This window comes from Phalaenopsis equestris, unplaced genomic scaffold (genome assembly GCF_001263595.1).
Source record: "Phalaenopsis equestris unplaced genomic scaffold, ASM126359v1 Scaffold001370, whole genome shotgun sequence".
NCBI lineage: Eukaryota > Viridiplantae > Streptophyta > Magnoliopsida > Asparagales > Orchidaceae > Phalaenopsis > Phalaenopsis equestris.
In genome coordinates, this window is record NW_018165809.1 from 92,421 (window position 1) to 105,691 (window position 13,271).

Sequence of the window (13,271 nt, forward strand, 5' to 3'; positions counted from 1 at the left end):
CAAAATTTTACAATCTAGATTTTATTGGCCTACTATCTTTAAGGATGTTAATGCTTATATTAAAACTTGTGATAGATGTCAACGAGTAGGCAATATTTCTAGAAGAAATGAGATGCCCCTCAATTATATGCTAGAAGTTTAAATATTTGATTCTTAGGGATTAGATTTCATGGGACCATTTATACCATGTAAATATTCCAAAAGAAGAATATTGTTGATTTTATTCATTATGCTTCATATGAAAGTAAAACAATTTATCAAAGCAAATAGTTCTACGGGTCATAAAAGGTCAAGAAATAGGGAGAGCTCTATGAATGTCAAGAAATAACACTTAAAAAAATGTAACCATTTGAAATGATTTACAAAAGAATATGTAAAAGAAAGTATTAAGAAAATATCATATAAATCATAGAATTACTACTGCTTATCTTCCTCAGACAAGTGGTTTGGCTGAATTTTCCAATCGGGAAATTAAAAGAATTATGGAAAAATCTGTAAATCCAATAAAAATGGATTGGTCAGTCAAACATGGTTATGCTTTGTGGGCTTATAGGACAACATACAAAAGTCCTATAGAAATGTCCCCGCATAGGCTAATATTTGGCAAAAATTTTCACTTACCAGTTGAACTTGAGCATAAAGCATATTGGGCAATTAAAGAGTTCAATTATAATTTGAATGATGCTGGTGAGAAAACATTAGAACAATTAAGTGAGCTTGAAGAGATAAGGAAGGAATCTTATGAAAGTGCTAAGATTTACAAAGAAAGGATGAAGAAGTGGCATGATCAAAGGATTCTTACCAAAAAATTTTAGTCAGGGCAACAAGTTTTGTAATATAATGCAAGGTTAAAATTATTTCCAGGCAAACTTAAGTCCAGGTGGATGGGCCTATTTGACAAAAGTTTATCGTTACAGTGTTGTGGATATTAAAGATCCTAAGACTAATAAAGTGTTTAAAGTAAATGGTCATAATTGAAACCTTATTTTGTAAGTGATCAGCATAAATTTAACGAAGGAATGATGTTGGATCAACCAAAATAAGAACTGGTTACGTCGGGTTGACGACGTTAAACCAAGCGCTTTGTGGAAGGCAACCCATAGTTATCAGTATATTTTATTTTGAATGTTATTTGTGTGTGATTAAGAAAATTGGGGTAGTATTTTTAAGATTATTGTGTGTTAGTATTGGTTTTAAGACTTTATTTAATAACCTAGACATGTTAAAATAAGAATTTGGACGTTAAGTTGACTGGTGCAAAATCGTGCACTGGCGCTTAAGCGTCAATATTCGGCACTTAAGCGCAGTTGTTAAAAAAACGTGTGCTAAATTAAAATTCTAGAAGTTTTAACCACCAATTGGTTTGTAACAACATGTCAAGGCAGTTCGAAGATGTGTCTAAGAGTTATTAGAAGGATTTAGGCCCATAAATAGGAGGGTTTGGTGAAGGAATTTCACCCCATATCATTTTCAGCCCTAAAAGTGTAAGAGAAAGAGAGATTTTGATAAGATGTCTTCATGGGAGATAGATTTGAAGAAGAAGGAAGAAACTCATTAGTCAAAGTGCATAAGATATGTATAACAGTTTCTTAATCGTTAGTATCAAAGGAATATCAGAAAAGATTAATAAAATTGAGACTACTATGACTTCATTAGAAACAAAGGTAATTGAGATTCATGTGCATCTTGAGCATATTGGATGGCAATTGAAAATGCAATTTAGTCATACTAGTTATATAAAGGAAGCAGATAAGAAGATGTTTCTTAAGCAGAAATGAATTGAAGAAGATAGTAACAGAGCTTGTCACCACCGTCCGTTTTATCAACTTTATATTCTGATTTCCCCAAGAGAGATTAATGAAATACCATAATTTGTCCCATCAAATGAAGAATGGAATAAAGTTTGATGTCATAAATTGTTTGTTAGGAATCGTTATGTTTGTGTTAGTGTTTAAGTTTTAATTTTAGCATTTATGCTTTTATGTGTTTAATTGTGAATGTTTGTTAAGTGTTTGTGCTTAGAAAATTTTCTCATCTGAAATTATTTGGAGTGAGAATTAAGTGTATATGTACTTGTAATATTTTGTGAATGAATATATATGTTTTTTTGTGTGAAAATTTAAGAGTTTTTAGCCTCGAATTGAATTGAGTTATAGAGAATTTGGTGACATAGGAGAGTTAAAAGAGTATAAAATCTTTACTTCTATGCAAAAAAAATGGATTTTTACCATGTATTTTGAGTACATTTGAAAGAATTCAAAAATTCACTATACATGGTGAAAAATGAGGGAAAATCTATGAAAATTGTATAGGAGGTGTAGTTTAAGCTTTTAGAAGTTGAGTTTAGTAGTTTAGACTTGATTTTTGAAGTTATTTTTGGGATTTTATAAAATTTTAGAATGGCACCAAGAATGAAGAGGAGTAAAGGAAAGAGCCCTTTTGATTCGAGCAAACTTGTGAGTTTGAAGGCTCACGATAGATACAGTGATGTGTTGCAATCACGAAAGCTTATTCAGAAGAGTTGTTTTAAGAGTCTAGGTGGATCTGTAGAAGATGTGATCTTTCACCTACAGTGGGAACAATTCTATTATTTTTCAGCTGTAGCAGTTATTTCTATTGTTAGGGAGTTCTATGCAAACCTTCCTGAAACTGAAAAGAATTGAGTCATGGTTCCAAAAAAGTTGGTACCTTTTTCACGAGAGGTAATCAATTTGTTCTACCATTTTCTACCGGATAATTTATGTTTTTATGCAAATTATAGTCCGACTGAGATGGAGCTAGATGAGATTATATCTTATTTGCTGTTGGAAGAGGACTTTAGAAAATCGCTAATGAAAGGAGAGTCAATTTTCCCATGTCAAGGTTAAGTGCACCTTCGAAGGCCTGACACTATTTATTTTTTACCCGTCTATTACCAACAAATCAGCTCAGTGAAGTTACCAAAGAGAGAGAGAGAGGTTAAATTATTGTATTCAGTAAGGAATGATCATTAACTTAGGAGGTTTGTTATATCAGACTATCATAAGTTTTGCCACTATCGTTACTACTGCATGACTGGGATTTGCTTCCTTGATCTTTTCTTTATGTGAGCAGGCTAAAGTGAAATATGATAGCTAGGAGGAAGTATTGTTGGCTCTAAAGCCTATTACCAAGGTGAATGTGAAGAATTATTCTAAACATCTATTTTTAGCTGGAGATGAGGATTTTCAAGGAGTTATAGAATGGAAACGTCTTCTTCTTCTACCTCTACTGCTTCTACATCTAGACCATCTACCTCACGTGCTTCTACTTCTAGAGGTGATTCTACTTTCTACTGAGACCCTAAGTCTACTGAGACCCAAGATCAATTATTATAGAGGATGATGTACAATATTAAATATACCACTGATAGGGTACAAAATTTAGAGTATTTTGCAGATCATACTGATAGGTATAATAGAAGAAAAAGTGATTATGAAGAGAAATTTCACTCATCTTTGGAAAGCCTCATTAAGGGTAACCAAGGAGTGCAATTTTCTCCATATCCAAGATACCTTGATTATGAGCCTGCAGATGTCTGGAATAGTGGTGATTCTGAGAATGAGGAGGAAGAGGACTAATTTATTTTTGTGTTTGTAATATGTGTTAGACTATGTGCTTTGGACTTGAGACTTGTGATGTGTTGTTATTTTTATGTTTGGACTTGAGGCATATGATGTGATGTGTTTTTATGTTTTGGACTTGAGACATGTATGTTTGTGTATTGGTTTGGACCTTGTGATGTGTGAGACTTTTATTTTGTTCAATTGTATTGTGATGTTATGTTTTGTTAATATTTTGATTTAATTTTTAGGGTAGTAATTGTTACTGTTGCGTTGAGTACTGTGTTAGTTAGTCTAGGATTGAACTTGATTCTATATCTTTTAAAAAAGATTGAAAATCTTACTAACTTTTAAATCTTAAACTTGAATTTCAGAAAATTACTACCCTATATTTTTCTCTTATCTTGTTAGTGTGTTTGTTTTTATGTTAAGACTGTGAAGTCAAAGTTAGTGTGTTAGTTTATTTTTATAATTATACCCACCAATTAAAAGTCTATTGAATCTCTACATGTTAAATTAAATTGAAAATGATAAAAAAATTTTGACAAAAAATTAATTTTAATCTTGTTTTTAGTTTTGTACTTGTGTACTTAGGATGTAAGAATTCCTGCAAGCATGTTATTTCAATTTTCATTCCTACTTATATATTTGCTGCGAAACTGTTTAATCTATTAAAAATTTAAGTTTTGGGGGGATAAAAAATATTTTCAAAACTTGAATTTTATATATTTTCAAAACTTGAATTTTAATTTTATTTGTTCTCAAATGTGTTACAAGTGAATTTGATATGAATTGAAAAGAAAAATGATCATGTATATGAAGTTATATTACGGAAGTAAAATTTGATTTTAGAAATGAGTAAGAGAATTTAGTTGAAATTTTTAGTAAAGAAGAAAAACTTTAATTTAAACGTTTTTAGTATAGAAAATGTTTAATATAAGTAACTATCTTTAGTAAGAAAAACTGTATTTTTTAAAAATTAAAAAATTTAGACTTTTATATTTAATACATAAATTTCTTTTATTAAAATAATTTTCAAAACTTTTATTATAATTTTAAGTAAAAGACTTATATCAAGACTTTACTTTAGGAAAGGAGAAGTGAAATTCAAAACCATTAAAAGTCTATCTAGATATAGTAATCCTTGCCTGAAAAAGAAAAAAAAGAAAGAAAAAGAAAAAAAAAAGAAAAAGAAAAAGAAAAAGAAAGAGAAAAACTAAGGGAGGAGAAGCTTGAGGATTAATGCTGGTTCCACATTTAATCTTTTTAAAGTATAAGACTTGAGAAACTCTTAAGCTTTAGAATATAATATAGTAAGTAAAATTATTTCTTATAAGAATTTTAAAGTGGAGATAATAAAATGACTAAATTCTAAATTTGGAAAATCTACAATATTTCTTAATTAGGTAGGAACTCATATTTTCATCTTTCTTTACATTAAAAATTTCTAAACTTTAAGTTGGTCTCATTTACTGAATATTTTTTTCTAAATTGGACAACTATATTTCTAAATATACATTTTAGTAACTCATAAAGAAACTCATATACATATCATACTTATTTGGCTTTTAAAGATTTAAATGTCATTTGAGGATAAGTAACATTTTAAGTTTGGGGGATTTTGATACACATAAAATATATAGTGTTTTTAGACTCATTTCTATACCTATATTTGAAATTTTGCGCTTTAATGGAAGGTATTTGTGTGTTTTTCTTTCATATACAGGTACAAAGTTCAAAGATGTTAAAAGGTGTGAAAAAAGAACAAATTTGGAGCAAAAATGTGAAAATTGTGCTAAAGTGTTTTGACGCCTAAGCGTCAGATCCAACACTTAAGCGCCGGTTGAACAGAGAAGGCCGCGCCTAAGCGCCAGAGGCCCCGCGCTTAAGCACCAGAGGCAGCTATTTGACGGTTTTCTTCATTTTGCCAAATTGCCAAATTTTGAAGAGGTACTTCATTTTGCCAAATTTTGAAGAGGTATTTGAGACACCTATTACCTAAAGAGGGTGGTTATGAACACTAAAAAAGAAAATATTTTTAAAAGATTTGTCGAAGGAGGCATCCCTGGAGAATACATCAAATTTGGACACATTTTGAAGAGTTTGCAAGGCACCTCTTGGAGATTTAGAAGAAAAGGAAGTTTTTTACATTTGGAAGTAGGTGCTTGAAGAGGGAGAGGGTGCTTGAAGAGGGAGAGGGTGCTTGAAGAGGATCATGGAGAATCTTGTGGAGAGATTCAAGCACCACATAAAATTTACTTTTTTCTTTTGTTTTTAGTTTTATTTTGAGAGTTTAGAGTGTTGTGAAAGAGAAGAGATTCAAAGGAACTTCAAGAGTTCGGTGGAGGATTTGAGATAAGTTTTTATCTTATCTTATTGTTTTAGACTACTTTTGGTTTTAATCGAGACTTGTTGTTGGTTTGACAATGATTTCTTCTCTAAAGTATGGTTTTGTTTTCTCCATGTATTCTGAGTAGTTTTATTTATCTTTCTTCTTAAAATGATAAGTAAGATGGAAGTTGTGGAGAGTATTAATCTTTAATGTTGGAAGAAGTTGTGATGATTCAATTCCATGTATTTCATTTACTTCTTGATTTGGTCAATCTAGATGTTAAAATTTGTTATGAGAACATGTTAGAACCGAGCTGGTATTGTCTCAGTCAACAATTAGAAAGAATCACATGAGGTTGTATGAATGAGAATGTAATTCATATGATTTAGTGCAAATAAATAGGGAAATAATCATTGAAGGGTGTAGAGTTAGAGGACTAAAGTGACAGGTTAAAGCCCAAAATTGGTTTAATGTTTTAGGTTCTATTACAGAATGTTAGCCCCTAGGTGGAGGGAATCGAGGGAACTTCTGAGTGAGAGCTAGTATCTTCCCTGCCTAACCGGTCTTCAGAACTATTCAAACTTTAAATTAGCAAATGTTCTTTATAGCATCTCTAGTAAAGGTAAAGAATATAATTGCTCCTATTTGGCACAACATAATTTGCATACTACCATAACAAAATTTCTATGTTTATTACTGATTCATGATAAGGAGAAAGATATTTTCAAATTCATTGCTTTTCTTTTACATAAACTCAAGTTATCCTTTTAAATTGTTACCTTTTAAAAAACTCAAGTTATCCTTTTAAATTGTTACTGTTTCGTCAAAATATCAAAAATACCAAAAATATTTAATTTATAATTACTGCGAATACATCTCTAGTTTAAGTAATTGGCTTTTTAAATTAGAAAGTTGCTGATCAATTAAACATATTGCATAATTTTCCTATGGGTTCAATATTCAGTTCTTAATAAAAAAGTCTTATATTACTTGATAACGATATGTATACTTACGATATAACGATATGTATACTTACGTAGTATCCCAACAGATACAAATTGAAAAGTTAAATTCTTATGTACTTCAGGATTAAATTTTGACTCTGTTGCAAGTAAGGAAATATAAATGAAAATATAATTAAAGTATTTTTATATTGTTGCAATTAAGCAGTTAATCGGGATAAAGTTTTTGGTGTCATTACTAGGGATTTAAATTTTCAAGTATTGGTGTCAACTTCATAAATCCTTACATAAAAAAAAAATATCGGGATTAGGGTCCATGAGTGGATGTCATCCATTTGAGTGTGTATTGATCTAATGACGTAGAAGGAGTCTGATAAGAGATCTATTCATAAAGCGCAAGCCAAGTCCACGCTGATGCGGAAGATGACGTCAAATGAGAATGCACTGTGTGGAGCTTCGGATCCATCATAGGATTGCATGGCGCTGCGTGGATAAGTAGGAAATTAGAGTATTTTTTTATATAAATTAATTCAAAAAATTTTAAAAATCATTACTTAATGTAGAAAAATCATAAAATAAAATAAAAACATCTTGTTGCTCAATAAATAAAGGAGAATATAATGGAGTAAAAATAAAAATTATTTGTCATATATATTTTTGTTAATTATATAAATATTCTAGAACTTTTTTTAGTTATATTTAATTAAATATTGGTCCCCTTAACTTGAAATTTGAAGGTTTATTTTGCATGTGGTTAGAAGTGTTCTTTTATTTTTCCAAAGTCAGAGAACATCTATAACTCTAAAAGCCCTAATTTGCAATGTTAAGTCACCCATTTGCTTCAAATAATTATATAAATTAAAATATAAATTAGAAAAATATGAGACTTATTTTGGTAGCTTTTCTGTGGTCAGAGGACTCTAGAAAAAATGTAAGATGAGTTTAAATAATTATGTGTATTATCTTAGCTAATTAAGTCATTACAACTCATAAAAATTTCAATAAATAAAATATAATTTAAAAATTATGAAACTTTTCTTACAGTAAAGATAATGAACATATTGAGCCTCTGTAAAAATTCAAAACCCATTTAAAATTTATTTCATATCAAAACCCACTTTTCAAGCAAAATAGATTTTCTGCACTAAAGCAATTATGATAAACTAAATATAAGTAGGAAAATTTCAAAAGTGGTTTTGGGAGTTCCTTATGATCGGAAAAATATTACGTCAGAACTCCTAACATAGAGATATGTTAGAATTGGAATAATCAGCTGTATTACGAGAATATTTCATCTGTGTTATTTATAAAAATGATGTGTTGTTTGAGTATTATATGGTGTTATTCGATTATTTTGTTGTTTTATTGGAATATTTTCCTGCATTACTTGATTTAGGGCTGTGTTATTCAACATATTCCCCGTGTTATTTAAATTTCCACCATGTTATTGGAATAACACAACCTCAAATCAGGTAATGCGGGAGAATATTTCAATAATACTTCAGCCCTAAATCAAGTAACACATGGAAATATTCTAATAAAACCGCAAAATAATCGAATAACAACATATAATACTCAAATAATACATCATTTTTACGAATAAGACAGATGAAATATTCCCGTAACACAGCCGAATATTCTAATCCGATCGTATCTCTACGTTAGGAGTCATGACGTATTATTTTTCCCTTGTGATCAAGGGCGCGTAAGAAAAATAAAATTGAGATTAAAATAAATATTTTATTTTTGAGCTAATTTTTAATTTAAAAATAATTAAAAATCACAAAAATTATAAAAATGCACCAAAATGTTCTAAATTATTCCTCGATCACTTGGAACCTATTAAAATATTTTTTCCAAACTTTCCTAATTTAATTTTGTATTTTTAAATGCTGAAAATGTTTTTTTCCCTTAATTTTGCATTAAAACAATTAAAATAAATAAAATAAAAATAAATGAAATTAACTAGGATTATAAATTTAATCAAAATTGAAAAAGAAAACGACAAAACCAAATCAACATGAATCCTTCAGTTTGTTTTTCGAATTTTGATTTGGAGTTGGAAACGATCAAAATGTCTAGATTAACTTAATTTAGTTTTTTGTATTTAAATCTTTTCTTTTAGTATTTGAGATTACATGGACCATAATATCATAATTGAGTATGTCACTAATTAGACTAATGTACGTTAATACTTCGATTGTATTCAAGTTTATGTATTCAATAACTGCTTTAAGATAAATCAAATCATTCAATTTGTCTAATTTTCTAAATTAAAGTCAAACTGAACACAGATTATAAATCAGTTGGTTTTTTTTCAATGTAGTTTATAAATCAGTTGGTTTAGAAATTCTTTGTAAATTCTATGAAACAGTCAGACAAATTCAGTCAAGATTTAGTAAATTCTGTCGCGTTCTTAAAACATTTCAAAATAGTCAAACTTTGTTAACTTCTTAAATTCAAGTAATATTTTATTTCAAATTGTGATAATAAATAATTATATGTCTACTAAACTAATTAACAATTAATAAAATTAAAATTAAATAATTATTAAATAGAAGCTTAACATTAATTAAAATGTATTTATAAATTTATTGAATGAATAAAAAATTAATATTTAGTTTGAATTAATTAATAATTAAACTATAAGTATAATATTTAATTATAATTAATTTTATAATATTTATTAATTCCTAATTATTAATAAACTAAGTTAATAAAATTAATTTAAATAAAATTTAAAGAAATTAGTGTCAAAGCTTTGAGAAAAATAGGTCGAATGTCTTTTTTCTTAGCTTTCATTACTATAAATAATAGTACGTACAATTTATTTTAGGTACATAATAAAGTGCATAATCTATTTTAGATAACTTAATAATACATATTCCTAATCTAAATATTCAGCTAAAAGGGAAATAAATCAGAATGAAGACATTGAAGACATTAGAAATAAAGACATTAGAAATAATTTAAATAAGGAAGCTCATAATTATACAAAACTCCTAATTTAATTGTCTGATTTACGTCCTTCCTGATTGACATTCACCTCGAATTGATGTTGACTGATCAGGAAGCATCAATTTGCCAATAAGAAACTTTGCTGAAACCAATTATCCTCAAGTCAGAAGTGTCGAAGTTGAACATGCCAAAGCCGAGAATGTCGAAGGTTCAGAGATAACTCTTGAACCTAATATGATTTGAGCAAAGAAAAGCAAGAAATCCGCTATTGTTGTCATCCAAAAATTTGAATCATAGCCACAAGAAGGATTCACGTCAAGTTACACAATCCAGATGTTATTGATCATAGCCTATAAGTAGGATCTACATCCTGTTATACGATCCAAATACTATCGATCATAGCCCACAAGTAGGATCTGTGTCCTGTTGCACGATCCAAATGCTATTGATTCTTCCTGAGACGACGAGGCTGATTTTTTCCCCAAAAATGTTGAAGCCTAGAGGTCAAAACCGTGAGTGTCGAAGTCGAGAGTGTCAAAGTTGTGAGTGTCGAAGCCGAGATTATCAAAGCCGTGAGTGTCAAAGTCGAAGATCTAGGGTTTGCCAAAGCCAAAGCCGTCGGTCTAGGAAGGAGTGTCGAAGCCTTCAATCCTTGAGTGCGACGAAGAAGTCAAATTCAAAGTGGACGAAGCCTAGCGGAAGAAGCAGTCGAAGGCACCGCAAAAGCAGTTATGGCTAGCGAAGGAGATCCATTGCAGACGAAGCCTTCGATCCTTCACCTCCTTGTCATCGATTGTAACTCCAAAAAAGAAGGCCATGCTCCGCTGCTTTCTTCACTTCTGAGCCAAAAGCAAGACTAAACCAGGCCAACCTACCAGTGCTACGATGACCAAACTGCTACAGACAAAGACCGCTAAGTTGTTGTAGTTCTGGAGAGACTTGCTGCTAAGCTGGCGCACGAAGTTGGGGGGACAACAGAGGATAAGGGTGAAGTGGTTGCCTCCGAAGGTAACACGACGACGGAGGAAGATGACCATTTTTCTGAAAGCTGTCTTCTCGACTCCACTACTCGATTTATTGTGCTCGGATGAAGGGGGGCTGCAATCAAAGGAGGAACCAAAGAGGCTTGTACTCGATACACGATGAGGTGAGTCTAGCGATAAGGAGGCATATACGACAACATGTTCTTCAAAAAGCTTTAAAGCTTGTCTTCCTCAATGGTTTCAGGTAGGAAAGGAGCGGAAGGACAAGTAGAATGGGGGTCTTTGTAAGCCGCGATCCCGTCATTGCGTTCTCAGCTAGTTGCGACTGTATCGCGTGAGTTTTGTCACGAAGGCAATGGTTTGGGAAGAAATAGATTGACGCAGACACAATAGTTGGAGTTTGAATGAAGGAGAGCTCTATCGAGAGCGACTGAGTGGAAGAGGAAGACGAAGTAGAAATAAGACTACACATGCGAAGTAATAATGAGACGACAAGTAGACGAGCGAGAATCACGACAAAAAAATAGTTCCTTCCTTCCCGTCCCGCAAGAAGGCCAGTGGGAAGGGAGTCTTGACAACCCTCCAACTACTATCGATGGTTAGAGAAAAAATTTGGCTATGATATCACGTCAAAGTTTTGAGAAAAATATGTTGAATGTCTTTTTCCTTAGCTTTCATTGCTATAAATAATAGTCTGTACAATCTATTTTAGGTACATCATAAAGTGCATAATCTATTTTAGGTACCATCATAAAGTGCATAATCTCATAATCTATTTTAGGTAACTTAATTATACATATTCATAATCTAATTATTCAGATAAACGGGAAGTAAATCATAATAAAGATATTTAAATAATTTAAATAACAAAGCTCCTAATTATAGAAAACTCCTAATTTAGCTATCTGATTTTCGTCATTCCTTATTGACAATTAGCTCTAATTAAGTTAAATTAATATCACAAACCTAATCTTAGAAACCCTTGCATATACCACTCCTCTCTTTCCCCAAAACTCTCGCGTACCGCCCCTCTCTATTCCGTCCAAAATCATTGCCTTCTTGACTGAACCCTCGTGGTACGAGGGAAATTGGAGTTAGCTCGGAACATAACACCCGGATCGTAATTTATAGAGAGCCAAAACTCTCATTTTCCTCCTTCCGTTGTTTTGCTACCCAAAACCATTAAGGAAGGTAACTTACACCCTTCTTTCTTCACGTGAAAAGCCAGTGCCGAATTTATTAAATCCATTGACTCAAGAGATTTAATAAATCCTGGATTTAAGAACAAAATCTCTAAAATCATGATTCATCAAATCTGAGTCTTTATTTTGTCCAAATGACCGTCTGGAAAGCTTTAGGATAAATCTAGTTTAAATTCTGCAACAAATGTGTTACCAGACCGGCCCGAATAGTCTCGCATTGCAAAAATAAATTACACAGATTTAAATTTTGGTAGAAATTTGTTCTACAATTTCTTTTAAAAAACTAGTATTCATTATCGTTTCAACATTTTGATACATATTTCTATCTTATAGTTTCAATTGTGGTACAGAAAAAAAAAAATGGTCTGCCAAAGTGATTTTTTTTTTCCGTTGAGCGATGGTGAAATTCAAAATTCTCATGGATTCTGGGTGCAACATCTATGGCCTACACAAAGCACACTGACCGACTAAGCCCTATCTTGGCAAACGAGCTGGGCTCCTCCACCATTAAATTCTCATAAAGCTAATAAATACGGTTACGGAATGACAGAATCAAAAGGACAAATGTAATACTCGTCAGTTATTACCCTTCTCTCCTCAAATTCAAAAAAGTCTATTTCTCTCTCAAATTTTCGAGTTTTTCCTTTTTTTCTAGACTAGTGCTTTCAAATCTCCATTACTCTCTATAAATCTATTCTTGCTTGATTCTCCCACCATAAAACTTTGCGTCTCTTCCCGTAAGAAACCATGACAAAGTCCATAAAAATTCCAGATTGTTATTACCCAAAAGAGCCAGCTTTCGTTACTCCAAGCGGCCAGACTCCCAACCATTCAATCTACCTCTCGAACCTGGACGACCAGAGATTTCTAAGGTTCTCCATCAAGTATTTGTACCTATACAAAAGATCCGTTGGAGTCGATAGCCTTCAGGCTTCTCTATCTAAAGTTCTTGAGGAGTTTTATCCGTTGGCTGGAAGACTGAAAGCTAGCAGCTTTGATGCGGAGAAGCTGGAGTTGCAATGTAATGGTGAAGGGGCTTTGTTCGCGGAGGGTTTTGCGAACATCTCTGTTGATGAATTTCTTGAGGCATCACTGAGGCCCAACATATCATGGAAGAAGTTATTGTATAAGGTTGACGATAAGAGCTTCGTTAATATTCCTCCTCTGGTCATTCAGGTCCAGTTTCCTTCCCTTTCTCTCTATCACATGCATCTACACATTATCTATCTATCCATCTATAAATATATATATAT

General features: G+C 31.5%; 1 protein-coding gene across 1 annotated transcript in view; it reads left to right on the forward strand.

The window, feature by feature from the left end:
- Positions 1–12,379: 12,379 nt before the first annotated feature.
- The window catches only part of LOC110034178 (omega-hydroxypalmitate O-feruloyl transferase), a 20,520-nt gene continuing 19,628 nt past the window's right edge, over positions 12,380–13,271 (forward strand). The window contains exon 1 of the mRNA XM_020738469.1: positions 12,380–13,194. Coding sequence (XP_020594128.1) covers positions 12,766–13,194 — 429 coding nt within the window. The 5' untranslated portion in view covers positions 12,380–12,765. The remainder of the gene's footprint in view (positions 13,195–13,271) is intronic.